General features: G+C 32.3%; 2 protein-coding genes and 1 pseudogene across 2 annotated transcripts; all 3 read right to left on the reverse strand.

Moving 5' to 3' along the window:
* Window positions 1–3067: 3067 nt before the first annotated feature.
* Window positions 3068–3553, reverse strand: LOC25491436 (disease resistance protein RPP2A). Its single transcript, XM_024780339.2, has 2 exons — window positions 3417–3553; window positions 3068–3322 (listed from the first exon to the last, which is right to left on the reverse strand). Exons 1-2 carry the CDS (start codon window positions 3516–3518, stop codon window positions 3068–3070), a joined length of 357 nt encoding a protein of 118 aa, XP_024636107.1. The 5' UTR covers window positions 3519–3553.
* Window positions 3550–4463, reverse strand: LOC120580257 (disease resistance-like protein DSC1; annotated as a pseudogene).
* Window positions 4464–10275: 5812 nt separating this feature from the next.
* Window positions 10276–12990, reverse strand: LOC25491437 (putative disease resistance protein At4g11170). Its single transcript, XM_039833833.1, has 3 exons — window positions 11842–12990; window positions 11468–11749; window positions 10276–11361 (listed from the first exon to the last, which is right to left on the reverse strand). The coding sequence occupies exons 1-3, from the start codon at window positions 12916–12918 to the stop codon at window positions 10276–10278; spliced, it is 2445 nt and encodes an 814-aa protein (XP_039689767.1). The 5' UTR covers window positions 12919–12990.
* Window positions 12991–17007: the final 4017 nt, after the last annotated feature.

The following is a 17007-nucleotide window of genomic DNA, read 5'->3' on the forward strand; positions in this document are numbered from 1 at the left end:
GATTTTTTTATTTAATTATAAGCTTGTTGTCTTTTGTATAATGAAAATTTGTTGAATTCACAGAGACATGAAACCATTGCAAGCAGCTTGTTGGAATCTAGGCACGTTTTAGATTATAAAATCCGAAAAATCGTTCGTATTTAAGAATTCAAATAAAGGGTATTTTTGAGAAAAAAAAGCTGATAGACTTTTAGCAAGTGTACTAAAAATGCATCGAAGTAATAAAATTAAGTTCGTATCCACGAGGACTGTGTTAATCTCAATTTAGCAATAAAGTAAATATTTAGGATGTATAAATTATTTTGTTTGTATATTTTGATTTGATTGCATAAAATTAAATAACAGAAAATAACATAGTTTTGGAAAAGATAGAGAGAGATGAGATCAGGTCTTTCGAATCATCTATGTTCCCCTAATTGGTATACTGCACCTATTCTTATAAATGATTCACTAGTTCCACGATAGTTAACAAAATAGTCCTAATCAATCCCTTGAGTTAAGACCCTCTTCTCACACTACAACCCCTAATTCCTTAGGTGGTCTAATAATCTTTGAAGGTTTAAGCACGTTAACCTAATATCACTAACAAACGATTATTCATTCCTAGATTAACCCTGTTTATTAGAACAATTCAATTCTGTCTAAATAGAAAGCTATGGTCAGTAGTCATTCATTCTCATTAAATCATGTTTATATGTGATCAGGATATAAAAAGTATTAACAACATACCTAACATTTAGTTACTCATGTTGATGATAAAAATAAACAACAGAGAAAAGAAAAATAAACCGAGAGTTCCGTTGGTGTCTCCTTAATTTTCTTCCTAGTCGCTGCTGTTCTTAGGCATGCCGTAGCTACAAAACGTCAATTCTCCCAAAAAGTGATCCACCAAACGTGATGTTATGTGCCGTAGTGTGAATCCCTTTTTCCTGTGCGTCTTGCTTTCTTTTTATAGGTTCATATAAGTAACCTAGTTCCTTTCTTTTTCCACAAGTTGTTTCTTTTACAAATTTTTCCACGTGACCTATGTTTGTCACTCTTCAATTTAGGCCCAATTCTTTCTTCTTCATTTCAGCGCCCCCATGTTGCACTAGATGCTACATTCTCTTTTGTTTCAACTTGTTATCATTTTCCTTGGCCACTCACATTCATTATAAAACCTTGTGCTACATGTTCCTAAAATCGTGTCACGAAATAGCCATCGTGACACGTTTTAACCAATGTCGAATGAACCTCATCCTTTGTTCCAAATCGTGACACATTTTCAACAATCGTGACAAGATTTTGCTTTCTTCAAAATCTTCTATTTTTCTTGCTTTCTTTGCTGTTTAAACTTGCTTGTGAACTCAAAATATCATGAAAATGACACTAAAAATAGTGAATGACTGACTGTCATCACAACCCCAAACTTGAATCATTCCTTGTCCTCAAGGAATTTACTTGTAATATTGATAATTGACAGTAAAATAACAATTACCTGATCAAGCGATAGTACCCAAAAGTTCAACTCCCTACTAGCTAAAGATGAGCTAGTTTGACTTGTTTGCATCAACCAATTCACAACTCCACGCAACAAAATGAAAGGGTTCACACACAATGGACATACAATCTACATATTATCATAAGCTTGAAAAGTTTCTAAACGTCAATCAAAATCAATGTCAATGCACACTTTGAGGTCTTTAAGGGTTATAACGGGACTTAGGTGAAGGTGAGATATTATTTGGATAAGTAGGGTACACAAAATTTGAGTTAGGCACTCCTACGGAAGTTAAAGCACAAATTCAATCCATCATTCATTCACCTTTTGGAACAACCATTCTTGCAAGGGTACTAGAGATTATTTATAACAATTGGGACAATCGAGTTTGAAGTTACTCGGTTTTTCAATGTCTTGTCCGTTTTTCATTCTATTCTTTTTTTTAATACACCATTTGGCATATTGTTTTCATGAGAATGTTCTTTTTTTTTTCTTTTTCTTTTCTTTTTCTTTTTCTTTGTTCTCTAGTACCCCCACCCCAAACTTAGTTAGTTGCAAATTCCAATAGCAACCCCAAACTTAATATTTAGCAACATTCTACAATGTCTAACTCAGAAAAACAATAAGGGATAAATCCTAAAAGTCTCTAAGCTTGTAATGTAGTTTGTCACCGAACAAAAAGATCTAAACCTACCGGCTCAAATTTGCTAAAAAAGGATAATATTTCAAATAATAACAGGGTAGGCTTCAAAAAGGCTCACATGACCAAACACTTTTGCTTTAGTGTGCTAATGATAAAGATCAATCGACAGTAGAGAAAAATTGCAAGTTCTAGAAATGTAAATGCATAAAACACTCTTTATAAGTAAATTGGAAAAATAAAATTTAGCAATGAACTTTACAGTTATGATATCTGGGAGTTGTGACTACCTATCTTTAATTGCCGTACACTTCGTCTTTGAATCATAAGTCACTCCTCCTTTTGAACTTTTGGAATACCACTTGAACACAGGGCAGAAATGAGGTGGGGAAAGATCAACAATCCTTTGTTGTCTTGTACTCCAACCACTATGGAACACTACTTCCAGAATAAACATACGGTGCTTGATAAGAAGCAAAGTAATCTTTCAACATAACTTTCAGCATACTTATGTTCCAGTGTCGATAAATGTTGATATGCAAACTTCATCAAATTAATCTGTAGATTCAACCAATTATGTATGAGAGAAAGTTCTTCAAAGTTCAAGCAATTCCAAAAGTTAATCATTTTCTTGTTTTCCTTTAATTGTCCAGCAACTGTTGAAGGGAACAATACAGCATTCAGTGACTTATAGTGAACAAGTAGAGTTTCACAAGCTTGCCAGGACAGGAAAATAGATGGATGGACACTTTCCAACTGAGGACAATCTTCAATATGCAATACATTCAGATTTTCAGCTTTTGAAAAGTTAGGTAACTCCTTCAAGAATCCTGAATGTGATAGTGTAACTTCTTTTAAATTAACTAGATCCGGCTACACAAAAAAAAAAGGTGATGTATATAAGCTTAAGTAGTTAATTTACAATAATTCCTTGAATTAAGATAAATTTAATCTGAAAGACACATAACAAGATTCTTTGCAGAAAACTTCTCTGGGAATGATTTTAGAGGGTAATGCATCCAATGAAGATATCTTAGATCATTTGGAAAAGATTGAAGCCCTTGAGGAAGAAGTTCCAAATCGTATTTACCATGAAAATCCAAATATCGCAAGTTGGTCATCTTAGCAAATACATGAGGGCTTAACTTCAGCTTCCTAAATGATGACAAGTCTACACGTATGCTTCTAATAGCATCAGTACCCTACCATTAACGTAAAAGAAAAATTTCAATCATTGAAAGCCATATTTTTAACCAAAATAACATATGTTATCTGAAATAGCCAAATATTTTTTACCTTGTCATTTTTCAATACATCATAGATAATATCAGGATCCCATAAATGACTGCATTTTCTAGGGTCTTCACTATATTCTTGGCGAACAACCTCCCGACCCATTTCTCATAGAATGTCATGCATAGATATAACATTATCGAGAAATAGTTATAAGAGCTTTATCTTTTAACCTTTCTAACCCAACAGCCACTGAATTATCACTTTCACAATCTTTCAGTAAAATTTTCATGTAATCCACTTTCAAATTCAACCCATTGAAGAAACATGCAATATCTAAAAAATACTTTTTCTCTAAATGATCAAGATCATCATAACTGAGTCTCATTACATCATGAACTTCTTGAATTGGCAGTCTTTTAAGTTTGTCTAGCAGACTTTCCCATACTTCTTTACATTTTCCACGAAGCATATGAGCCAAAACTTTAAGAACTAATGGAACTCCTTTGGCATATTCGATCACCCTCTTTGATAGCTCATAGTACTCCATTTCAGGATGACTTTGTTTAAAGGCATTCAAATTGAAAAGCTCAAGTGCTTCACTAGAATCCAATACCCCAACCTCATATAGATCATCGTCATACACTTCATTAGGAATAAGTACTTGCTTATCTCTACTTGTTACAATTATTCTACTATCAGATTGAAACCAATCAAGAGTTCCAAATAACATCTCTAGCAGACCTTCTTCCTTAATATCATCAAGATCAATAAGAACCTTCATACGGCCAATCCTTCTATGAATATTATTAGACAACCCATTTGGTGAATCGATTTTCACATCTTCATTTAATAGGTTAGAAAAAAGCTTTTCTTTTTAAATTGTTATTCCACGCCTTCCTAATTCCAAACTCACATTTGACATAAAACAACAACCATCATATTCAAAGCGATTTTGGTTAAATATTTCTTCTGCAATAGTTGTCTTGCCAATACCGCCCATACCCCAAATTCCAATAACACGGACCTTTCCCGACTCTTTGTTTAACAATGAATTCAAATGTGCAATTGGTCTGTCCATTCCAATAAGTCCTTCTGAGTACTTACCCAAACTCATCAACACAAAATTGGTGATTTCTTCCGGCAGCTCAGCATCATTCCTATTGATTGATGGGTGTAATGAGAAATCTCAAAATAGTGTCATTCTTATGAGGAAAAGACAAACACTTTCATCAAAAGTAAGAAAATGTATTGGTTTTTAACGAAAATGTATTAATTGGTCTAGTTTTATCACAAAATTCAATAAACCAACAAAAAGAATGTCATATTTAATCTAATCCTTGTTTGAAAGAAGTGCAACATTTAATATAAAAGGAAATAAAACTAACTAATACTCCCTCCGTTCCTTTTTAATTGTCATTTTTGCATAAATTTTTTGTTTCTAATTAACCGTCACTTTCAAAGTTCAATGTAACATTAAATATTGTTTTACCTTTATTACCCTTGATTATTTATTGTAGAGAGAGAAGTATATGAAATAAAATATTAAATGATGAAGGTTATTATACGAAAAAGATGGATTGATGTATCAAAAGTAATAAAAAGTATTTGTTGTCTTGGTTTGTGTACGAAACTCAAAAGTGACAATTAAAAAGGAATGAAATGAGTAATAAGATTTAAATGTAATTTTGGTGTCTATTTTGAAAAAACTGCAACTTTGGTCCCTCTATTTCTAATTACACAATTTTGGTCCCTCCAATTTAGATTTCTTTTTTACCGACCCATTGTTTTTACCATCCAATTTAATGACGTGACAATAAATTAGATGACCTGAAATGAAAACAAATGGTCTAATTGCTCATAGTCTTAAAAAATTGGGGTTTTAAAATGATTTGTGACAATGCATAGAAAGCCAAAAAAAAAAAAAAAAATCAAATGAAATAATATAAGGATTTGAGAGTGAACAGTGTATTGCCCTGTAATCAAATTGGATGGTTAAAATGATATGTTGTTCAAATTTTTTAAAATGGAGGATCAAAATTACGCAACTAAGAAATGGGGAACCAAAATTACACAATTAAAAAATAGGATGCCGTTATGACAAAATAGGAGAACTAAAAATGCATTTAAGCATGCATTAAAATAAAACATGTCTACTCTTTAATTTTATTTTTTTTGGTAGATAGACGAAATGGCAAAAGTCATTATAAACTCACACACACAAGTGGAGGTACCGAAGTTCGGCCTAATAATTTCGGCATTTTTGTCAGTTGAGTTAGGACTTATGGATTCTTTCATTCATTTTAATAGGCACCAAAATGATGTATACTATAAGAGAATGACTATCTTATATGAAAATGATAAGAATAATCATCAACCAATAGATCATAAATAAATGGATGAGATTAAAAAGTCACATATGTACCTCACCTTATTATATCAATTCTCATAAACTCATTTCCCTTTTCATCTACTTCTCCCCACAATCAAGATTTGTGCTACCAAGATTTGTGCATTGGTTTTCTTCATATCATTCATGGATCGGTAAACAATAAAACCATTTTCTTCATATAATTCATGGATCGGTAAACAAAAACCATTATATCTATAATAATTCATGTTTGTAAAAAGAAAAGAAAAAAAATCTATACCAATTCATGGCTCTGCTTCATGAAATTAAAAAATTGAGATTGTGCGATCACCATAATTCAATTTCAACTAATTGAATGTTTCCTAGATTAGGGTTTGGCACTTGAGATCTAATTCATGATAAGAACAGATAGTATAATTTTATAAAATTGAAATTCCCTATCAATTTTCTATTGAACCAACTACTCCCATATTTTATTATTGTTTGTTGTATGTCAGTTGAAATCATCGAATCTCACTGCATATGTTATTGGCGGTGAAGGCAGATCCGAAATAAATGGCGGTGGAAACAAGTGGGTTCGAGAAGATGAGGTAAGTTGCCTAAAATTTTAAATTCTTTAAAATTTTCAAATTACCTCATCCAAACACACTCTAAGAAAATAATTTTGAACATTTTCTAAATTCAAAATATTGTTGTTTAAAATATTGTGCTTTAAAGTATTGATAAGAAATTGTTTAAAGTTACAAAACAATCCTTTTATCCTTAATGTAAATCAAGACCGAGTCTGAAAAGCAAAAACAATTTAAAACATAAAGTTGCAATACAAATTCACATATCAGCTTCTGTAGTTATTTAATACTCATATTCTTCCATGTTCATGTACCAATTCTTGTAGTATTAGGATATAGGGTAAAGTAAAGGATAATGTTAAAGGAGCCTTCACTGAGTTTATATATAGAAGCAGATTCGGAGGCAATTCTAAGATGTTAAAACCACTTTGGAACACTGCTCCGTTGGATACACATAAAGAGCTTGATAAGAGTCAATGTGATACATGTTGGTATGCAAATTTCAGAATGTTTCTTTGCGCATTAAATACAGTATTCGAGGGAGATTATTCATCCAATTTTAAGCAATTCGCAAACACAACCCTTTTCATGTTCTCCTTGCATTGTTCAGAAATTGAAGGGAACAACCCAGTTTCTAGTAATGTGCACCCTTGCGCAAGTAAGTATAATTTCAAGAGATTGAGGAAGCTCTGACAGAGTTTTCAGTTTATGGCAACATCAAATGTCTAGATACTGTAGTCTTATCAGATTCTTAAACATGAAGGAAAATTTTCATGAAACATTATCCTAAATGTAGGATTTTAAGTTTTCTTTGACATCCAAACAATGCAGGCAAAACATTGACTAGTGTGTATCCGTAAATCTAGTTCTGTCATTTTCTCTGATGTCACGTTCTCTCTTACTTGATCCTTCAAGTAAATGAAAATAATTAGTAATCCTTAATGTTCTATTATATATCTCATTAGTCTTTAACATTCTGTCAAATTTTTCATGTTATATACAACAGTAGAGACTAAGATGACGTATGTGGCAAACGTTAGGGACTACTTCATATTTTTGTTTACTTGAAGAATAAATAGAAAGAGATAAGTTTTGGAGACAAAATTGATGGTTTATTCCACTATAATTTATAACCTGCACTCCACGCCAGATTTTTTCAACTCGACTACATGAAAAGTCCGAAATAATGAGTTTCTCCACTGAAAATTCATCTGGCAACTACTTCAAAGGGTAATGCATCCCAACTGAGGTATGTTAGTTCAGGTGGCATAGATTGAATTCCTTGAGTAAGAAGATTAAAACCATATGGATCATATGCACCAGGGACATATAGAAATTGTAGGTTTCTCATATTAGCAAATTTGGAAGGGCTTAACTTTAGCTTCCTAAGTGTTGGAAGTTGCATCCATATGCTTTAAATTGCTTCAGTCCCCTGCCAGAGGAGTAGAAGATCAATTTAAACATCATTAAAAGCAACTTATGTGATATCTGTTTATGCTATAAGCTCTCAATTAAGTTGTTTATCCAAAGGCTTTTACCTCAAATGTCATCATCCCATATTCGACTACAGCTTCCAGGGTCTCCACTTTATTCTTGGCGAACAATTAAAAGTGATGGGCTAACTTCTTCCATAAGTACAACTCATATGGTAAAATGAGGCAGGGAAATTTAATATTTTGGGGTACGAGTTTAAACCCGCATAACCCTCTTTTTCACAGTGTTTGTGAATGTAGCCAGTTGGACCTTTTGAACAAAAAAAGTGATAGGCTAACAAAGCAATGTCCAAACTAATTCCTATAGCATGATTACCAGGGTGCATCATTGACTAATATATGTTGAATGATTAATTGCACAAATTTATCTTAAAAATAATGGAGGCCAAATACTCTAAAAATGTATGAGGTAAAAAATAAAAAATAAAACTTTAACCAAAAATGAAAAATCTGATGACTTAATTCCAGATAAATTAGCAGATTTGTTGAAAGCATGTCTCCAAATTTTCACCTTGATGGAGTTATACATTCCCTTGGTATTCAACAAATGCATTTTCATAACCCTTCATTTGATATCTTACATCTGCAGGATCTATCCCATAAAAAATAGGTATAACAATCTGTCCATATTTCTTTCTGCATTGAAGTATTGTGACAAGTTCGTCCAAACACCAACATGAAGAAGCATAGCCTTCTGAATTATGATCAAGGAAGTTAATAATCCTTTGACAAGTGATTGTGGTATTTCATCTCCCCTTTTAAGTTCATCATCTACGAAGGGTTTTAATTTCTTTCGACGAGAAGTCTCAATCAAATGACTAAGAAAATCCTCGCGGATGTCTTTGCCTCGAAAGCTAACGAAAACATTGCTGTTGCATTTAATGAAATTGAAGAAAATTTAGAAGTTATATGAATATGAGGCCACAAACGTTACGTGTTTTTTTGTGTGGAATGTTGGGGATTAACAGTCGCAAATCCTTTCTCTTTAAAATCAAAATAGAAACATAATGAAAATAAGCATTGTTGAATAAAAACCTTTTCACAATGAGCCGAGAAAAAACAAAAAAAAAAGGTGCATATCTAATTTGTTACTTACTTGAAACTTGAAAATCTTCCAAACTTCTGAATGGAACCAACCGTTACGGTTGCATACCGCGGCAATGCAAAACCATGCATCATACTTTATTCGAGGAATATTAACTGATATTGACCTTTTCCACTATGGCTGCAATGTTAGAAATAACCAAGAGACTGAAAAATACAAAATAATATATTCAAGAAGCTCCAAAAGATTATACTCTTTCTCCTATATGTTGAAACTTCACCTTCTTGACCTGTATTGTCTAATAGAAGGAGGAAGAAGTCATTTCAGTTGACCTTACCGTGAGTTTGAACTCATACACATTTACACTCAGCCTCAGGATATTGCAGGAATCTATGTCATTGACCTTACATTTTAAAGTGTTAACTCGCACACTTCCACAGAGCATTGGACTCGGGAGAAAATCCAAGTTTGATTTTAAAGTGGAACAAAATTTTGTTAGACATTACTTACTTCCCGACGAACTCAGGATTACCAGGGCACTTAAGTGCCAGAGGGTTAACACACAAAAACTTGATATTTTTGGGAATGTGTAATGGCATCAAAATTCGTTAATATTTGGTTTGATGTTGGCAAATTACATTTTGACATTCTTTGCGTAAAAATGATGAAATAAATTCATAATGTTTTCGTACACTACACTAGCTTATAGACATATCATGAATTGTCTCACAAGTGTTTATATTGATAAATAAACTCAAATAAATAAATTTTAAAAATATTTTTCTATAGTTAAAGGAACTTTTTATCAAATTTGGCTTCAAACTTGTGTCACTATGTCAGCATATAGACACAAGCATATACAACTTTTAGTGATTATACGTCCAAAAGTGCTTTCAATATGTATCATCCAAACAAAATACAGTTTGTCAAACATAAGTGTATATGAAATGAATATTAATCTAATTATCTTTTGGCTAATCTTTCGTCAAGAAATATGTGGGGCAATAAGGCGAACTTCCTCCGACGAACTAATTTTTGTCAATGCGCAAGAGCAGGAGATTAAATCCCTAAAGCGTATGAATTGTTTACCATAAACCCAGACCACATTGGTTCTCCTTCAAAGAATCTATGATTCAACAAATCTTAGTTTTGTTATTTAAATGAAATTACACTTTTAATCTTTTATGTGTTACAAAGAAAAATCAATTTTAGAAGTTATATACACACACGTACGTCATCACCAAAATTAACTTCGGTTAAACATACAAATTAAAAATTAGTATTATTATTATTATTAGCTTCAAATCAAATATGGGCTCATTCATACACTCTTAACCATAATATTTTATTATTTCAACACAATAAACAACACTACAGAAAAGTTAAAAATGACACGAAAGAAAACAAAAAACTGCTCCTAACATTCGAAGGAAGGCAGCACCATTTAAGGCTTTTCTCGCCTCAAATTTCTTTTTCTTTTATTTCCTTTGTTCCTTTCACCTTCAGCACATTCGTATTCCATTTGTTGAATGAAATTGTGATATGTTGACTGGTTTATAGGGCTCATGCCAAACCCTTTTAATTCCACATGATTTAAATCACAGGAAAATCCAATTGCCCTTACTGTAACCTTGATTTTAAACCTTGCCTGATTTTTTGCTTTTTTAGTTAAGAATTGAGAACATTGTTGATCGTATACCATGCTCACATGATCTGATTTAAGAAGGGATGGCCCACGCATGTAGATATCAACACCATCCTTTTCACCGTCACCCTCAACATCAATTGTACTGATGTTAAATTCCATTTGGGTAAAATAATGGATAGGTGATCTTTTTATAATTTTAAAAACAAAGCAAAAAACAAAGCCCAACAAGGGGGAGAGGTGAGGTGGAGAGAGATCAACAATCTTGTCATCCTTTGTTGTCTTGTACTCAAACCACTCTGGAACATTACTTCCAGGATACACATACATTGCTTCATCAGAACCAAAGTTAGCATACTTCATTAAATTGATTTGAACATTCAACCCAACATTTATGAGAGAACTTTCATCCAAGTTCTTGCAATGCCAGAACTCAACACTTTTCTTGTTTTCCTTGAATTGTTCAGCAACTGTTGAAGGGAACAATACAGTCTTCAGTGATCTACAGCTGCTAACAAGTAGAGTTTCAACTGATGAAGGAAGCTCGGGTAGAGACAGAAGCTTTTTGCAACCTTGTATGTCTAATTTTCTTAGTCTTGTAAGATCCTTGATGCTTGAAGGTATGCTCTCAATTTTAGTGTAACTTAAATTCAGGGTTTCTAGATTGCTTTGACATCCAAAAGATGATGGCAGTGCATTGATGGGACACCACGATAGACCCAATTGCTCAAGCCTGTTAAGAGAGAAAATAGATGGATGGACGCTTATCAACTCTTTACAGATTTTGATATGAAATGCCTTCAGATTTGTGGCTTTTGAAAAGTCTGGTAACTCCTTTAAGAATTTTGAATTAGTGAATCTAACTTCTTTTAAATTAATTAGATCCTGCTACCAAAAAAAAAAATGGTGAGATTAAAAATAGCCTTACATAATTATTTTATAATTCCCTGAATTAAGATAAATTTAATTTGGAAGACACGTATCCAATTACCTGCACTCCACGCCAAAGCTTTTCCATTTTACTATCATACAAGTTCAATATAACAAGATTCTCTGCAGAAAAGTTCTCTGGGAATGATTTTAGAGGACAATACATCCAATGAAGATATCTTAGATTAGTTGGAAAAGATTGAAACCTTTGAGGAAGACAATTGAAACTATCTATATCACCAAAATACAAAAATCGAAGTTTGGTCATCTTATCAAATACACGAGGGCTTAACTCGAGCTTCCTCATTGTTCGCAGACTTATGCTTCTTATAGAATCAGTACCCTGTCATGAAAGTAAAATAAAACATTAAAATCTTTGAAAGGCACCTTTTTAACAACATGACAAATGTTATCTAAAAATGACATACTTTTTACCTTGTCATTTTTCAATACATCATAAATTTCATCAGGATTCCATAATCGACTGCGTTTTTCAGGGTGTTCTCTAGATTCTTGGCGAACTACCTCCCGACCCATTTCTTGTAGAATGTCATGCATAGATATAACATTATATTCAGAAATAGTTATAAGAGCTTTGTCTTTCAAGCTTTCTAACCCAGCAGCCACTGAATTATCACTGTTAGAATCTTTCAATAAAAGTGTTATGTAACCCACTCTCAAACTCAACCCATTGAAGAAACATGCAATATCTAAAAAATACTTCTTCTCTAAAGGATCAAGATCATCATAACTGAGTCTCATTACTTTATCAACTTCTTGAACTGGCAGTCTTCTAAGTTTGTCTAGCTGACTTTCCCATACTTCTTTATTTTTTCCACGAAGCATATTAGCCAAAACTTTAAGAACTAATGGAATTCCTTTGGCATATTCGGTCACCCTCTTTGATACATCACAAAACTGATCAACTTCAAGATCACTTTGTTTAAAGGCATTCAAATTGAAAAGCTCAAGTTCTTCAGTAGGACCCAATACCCCAACCTCAAACAGATCATCTTTATCAACTTCATTAGCAATAAGTACTTGCTTATCTCTGGCTGTTAAAATTATTCTACTATCATATTGAAACCAATCACAACTTCCAAATAATTTTTCCAGCTGATCTGTACCCTTGACGTCATCAAGAACGATAAGAACCTTCATGCGGCCAATCCGCCTCTCAATATCACTAGGCAACCAATTTGGTGTATCAATTTTCACATCTTCTGCCAATAGTTTAGAAAAAAGTTTATTTTTTAAAGAATCCATTCCATGTCTTGTTAACTCTTCACTTACCTTTTCCAAGAAACAACAACCATCATATTCAGAACAAATTTGGTCAAATAATTCTTTTGCAATAGTTGTCTTGCCAATACCACCCATACCCCAAATTCCGATAACAGGGGCCTTTTGTGACTCTTTCTTTAACAATGATTTCAAATGTGAAATAGATTTGTCAATTCCAACAAGTTCTTTTGATTTAACTGGTGAATTCTTGAGCTTACTCAACCTCATCAACACAACCTTGGTGATTTCTTCCACCAGCACCGCATCATTCCTATTGATTGAAGGATGTATAGAGAACTGTTTCAAAATAGTGTCATTTTTATATATCATTTTTATACTAATTTCCATAGTACAATGCAAGTCAATAATATCTTCAATTTTTTATTGCAGAAACAAAAATAGATAGAATGAGATAATAAATGGTTAAGGATGTTATAAGGAAAAGAAAAAACAATTTTATCAAAAGTAATAAAATGGCAAATTATATAATTTATCCCTTAACTTAATTTTAAGTAACACTTTGGTTATTTTATATTTTTTTTGTTCCAATTTAGTCTTATATGTTATAAAATGTCAATATCTTAGCATTTTATGAGATTTTTCGAATGAAATATGAGTTTTTAAATTTGTATGATGAAGATTTGGATTTGTTAAAAATTTGATGATTTTTTTGCATAATAGAATTCAGATAAGGGACGAATTTTATAATTTTGCGTAACAAAATTTATTGATTTTCTTGATATGTATATATAACTTTAAAACAAAAGGAACGAAAAGGTGCAATAACCAATGATATCTAAGGAAGTAAACTTTTTTTAGTGTAGAGACGAATGTCTTGTTTGATCTAATCCTTGTCCGAAAGAGGTGCAACAGTCAATAATATTATTTTTTTGGTATAAGCAACAGTCAATAATATAATATATATAAGAAAGTAATCTTGTTTTTTAGGGATAAATGGAAGTAAACATAATTAATATAACAAGGTTTAAATGTATTTTTGGTGCGTCTATTTTGACAAAACCATAACTTTGGTTTCTCTATTTTTAATTGCACAATTTTGGCCCTCCCAATTTATAATTCTTTTTGACCAACCCAATGTTTTTACCATCCAATTTGATGATTTGACATGAACATGAATGGTCTAATTGGATGAGAATGAACAAATGCATTTCCATATAATCAAATTGGAGGGTCAAAATCATACTTTGTTCAATTTTTTTGAAATAAAGGGCTGAAACTAGGCAATTAAATTATGGAGAACCAAAACTGCGGTTATAGCAAAATATGAGAATTAAATTAATATATACTATGTTGTCCTTTTTAATAAGCACCGGTGTCTTTTTTAAATATATATATATATATATATATATACTCTCAAAAAAGGTGAAATATCTGTAAAACACACAAAATCTAATGGATGTACCCAGAAGTCTTAATATAGTTTAATTTTTATATATCATTTGCAAATAATAGTATACTATAAAATTGTATAAACTGGATTTAATATAACCACTAGGTTAAATAAACGAGTAAAGAATGTCTTGTTTGATCTAATTACTAATTAAGCAGGGATTCTAGTAAAACATACATAGAAAATAAAGGTTGTCTTTTTACATTTTACTAATTAACCAACATGCATATGTTGAGAAGCATAATATATACAGCTGGAAAGAACTTACGGAAAACTTGATGATGTAATTCCTGACAAATTAGCAGAATTTTTCAAAGCATGTTTCCATATCTGCACCTCAGACGAACTATACCTTTTTTCATGTTCAGCGAATGCATTTTCATAACTCTTCTTTTGATGTCGTACATCTGTAGGATCTACTCCGTAGAAAATAGGTATTACAAAATGTCCATATGTCTCTTTGCACTCAATTATTTTCACAAGCTCATCTAAACACCAATGTGAAGAAGCATAGTTTTCTGAGAATATGACCAATGAAATGGGAGATCCTTCCATTGCTTCTACAAGTGAATGTGATATGTCATCTCCCCTCTTAAGTTTCTCATCAAGAAAGGCATTTATTTGCTTTCGAGAAAAAGCCTCAGCCAAATGGCTAAGAAAGAACTTGCGGATGTCCTCGCCCCTAAAGCTTACAAAAACATCATACTTTGATTGAGGAGTATTGTTTGGCATTTCCCTTTCTGCTACACCCTTCAACTTATTAACAAAACAGAGGTATTAGATTCTTCATAAATATTCAGGCGAGACCTCACAAAGAAAAAATTAAATATATGTGAAAATCATTTATTTTAACAGACTGGCTCTAATTAATGCTATCAAATTATTTTCATATTTCAATCTGATCTGAAAAACAATCCTAAGAAAATAATTTTGAACATTTTCTAAATTCAAAATATTGCACTTTAAATTATTGATAAGAAAATAAAGAAATTGTTTTAAATTACAAAGCAATCATTTTCATCAATGTAAACAAAGACCGAGATTGAAAAGCAAAAACAATTTAAAACATAAAATTGCAATACAAATTCACATATCGACGAGAAGTCTCAATCAAATGACTAAGAAAATCCTCGCGGATGTCTTTGCCTCGAAAGCTAACAAGAACATTGTTGTTGCATTTAATGAAATTGAAGAAAATTTAGAAGTTATATGAATATGAGGCCACAAACGTTACGTTTTTTTTTGTGGAATGTTGGGGATTAACAGTCGCAAATCCTTTCTCTTTAAAATCAAAATAGAAACATAATGAAAATAAGCATTGTTGAATAAAAACCTTTTCACAATGAGCCGAGAAAAAACAAAAAAAAAGTGCATATCTAATTTGTTACTTACTTGAATAGAGTTTCACCGTTTAGAAGAGAATTCTAACTTGAAAATCTTCCAAACTTCTGAATGGAACCAACCGTTACGGTTACATACCGTATCAATGCAAAACCATGCATCATACTTTATTCGAGGAAAATTAACTGATATTGACCTTTTCCACTATGGCTGCAATGTTAGAAATAACCAAGAGACTGAAGAATACAAAATAATATATTCAAGAAGCTCCAAAAGATTATACTCTTTCTCCTATATGTTGAAACTTCACCTTCTTGACCTGTATTGTCTAATAGAAGGAGGAAGAAGTCATTTCAGTTGACCTTACCATGAGTTTGAACTCATGCACATTTACACTCAGCCTCAGGATATTGCAGGAATCTATGTCATTGACCTTACATTTTAAAGTGTGAACTCGCACACTTCCATAGAGCATTGGACTCGAGAGAAAATCCAAGTTTAATTTTAAGGTGAAACAAAATTTTGTTAGACATTACTTACTTCCCGACGAACTCAGGATTACCAGGGCACTTAGGTGCCAGAGGGTGTTAACACAAAAAAACATGATATTTTTGGGAATATGTAATGGCATCAAATTCGTTAATATTTGGTTTGATGTTGGCAAATTACATTTTGACATTCTTTGCGTAAAAAATGATGAAATAAATTCATAATGTTTTCATACACTACACTAGCTTATAGACATATCATGAATTGTCTCACAAGTGTTTATATTAATAAAATAAACTCAAATAAATCAATTTTAAAAATATTTTTCTATAGTTAAAGGAACTTTTTATTAAATTTGGCTTCAAACTTGTGTCACTGTGTCAGCATTCAAAAGTACAGTTTGCAAGTGATAGTGGTAATCAATGAGAGCAAAAGTACTTTCAATATGTATCATCCAAACAAAATACAGTTTGTCAAACATAAGTGTTGTGAATCCGGTTCTACAAAGAAACCTTCACACCAATGAAATAAACCAATGATGTGTGGAGCAAGTGATAGTGGTAATCAATGAGAGCAAATGGTCTCCAAGCAAACAACAACAAAACAGTCCTAGACTAGTGTATCGCAAAAACCACACAAAGAGCTAACAAGCATAAACAAGATAAGCAAGAAAGGAAGAACAAAACACCATGCAAGATTGTTGACCCAGTTCAGCCAATATGGCCTAATCTGGGGGAGAGAGCAGCTCTCCAATCCAATATGTGAAAGTGTTACAAAAGGTTACAAGACTCTAGCTTTCAAGCTTTACACATGAACAAACCCTAGATCTACCCTTTGGTATTTTCCCACTCTCACACTATGAACCCTAAAACCCAAGGTGATTACAATGTTTTTCCCAACCTAAGAAACACTCTCATCAAAGACACACACCCCATAGGATCCCTCCTTTGATGTCCAAGTTTTCTCTCTTAAGCTCTCCTAAGGTTGTCTTCAAAAAAGCACAAGAACACAATATATACTAGTCTTCCCCTGAAGAAATCGTGTCACGATTTCCCTAGATCGTGTCACGATCTGCA

The sequence above is a fragment of the Medicago truncatula genome, chromosome 4, assembly GCF_003473485.1.
Source record: "Medicago truncatula cultivar Jemalong A17 chromosome 4, MtrunA17r5.0-ANR, whole genome shotgun sequence".
Classification (NCBI taxonomy): Eukaryota; Viridiplantae; Streptophyta; class Magnoliopsida; order Fabales; family Fabaceae; genus Medicago; species Medicago truncatula.

Excerpts from the sequence above, each read along its gene's own strand:
- LOC25491436 (XM_024780339.2), bottom strand. The coding sequence starts at position 3,518 with ATGGGTCGGGAGGTTGTTCGCCAAGAATATAGTGAAGACCCTAGAAAA. Across the intron at positions 3,323-3,416 it reads ATGTATTGAAAAATGACAAG|GGTACTGATGCTATTAGAAG; the intron begins GTAAAAAATATT and ends CGTTAATGGTAG.
- LOC25491437 (XM_039833833.1), bottom strand. The coding sequence starts at position 12,918 with ATGAGGTTGAGTAAGCTCAAGAATTCACCAGTTAAATCAAAAGAACTT. Across the intron at positions 11,750-11,841 it reads ATGTATTGAAAAATGACAAG|GGTACTGATTCTATAAGAAG; the intron begins GTAAAAAGTATG and ends CTTTCATGACAG. Across the intron at positions 11,362-11,467 it reads AGCTTTGGCGTGGAGTGCAG|GATCTAATTAATTTAAAAGA; the intron begins GTAATTGGATAC and ends TTTTGGTAGCAG.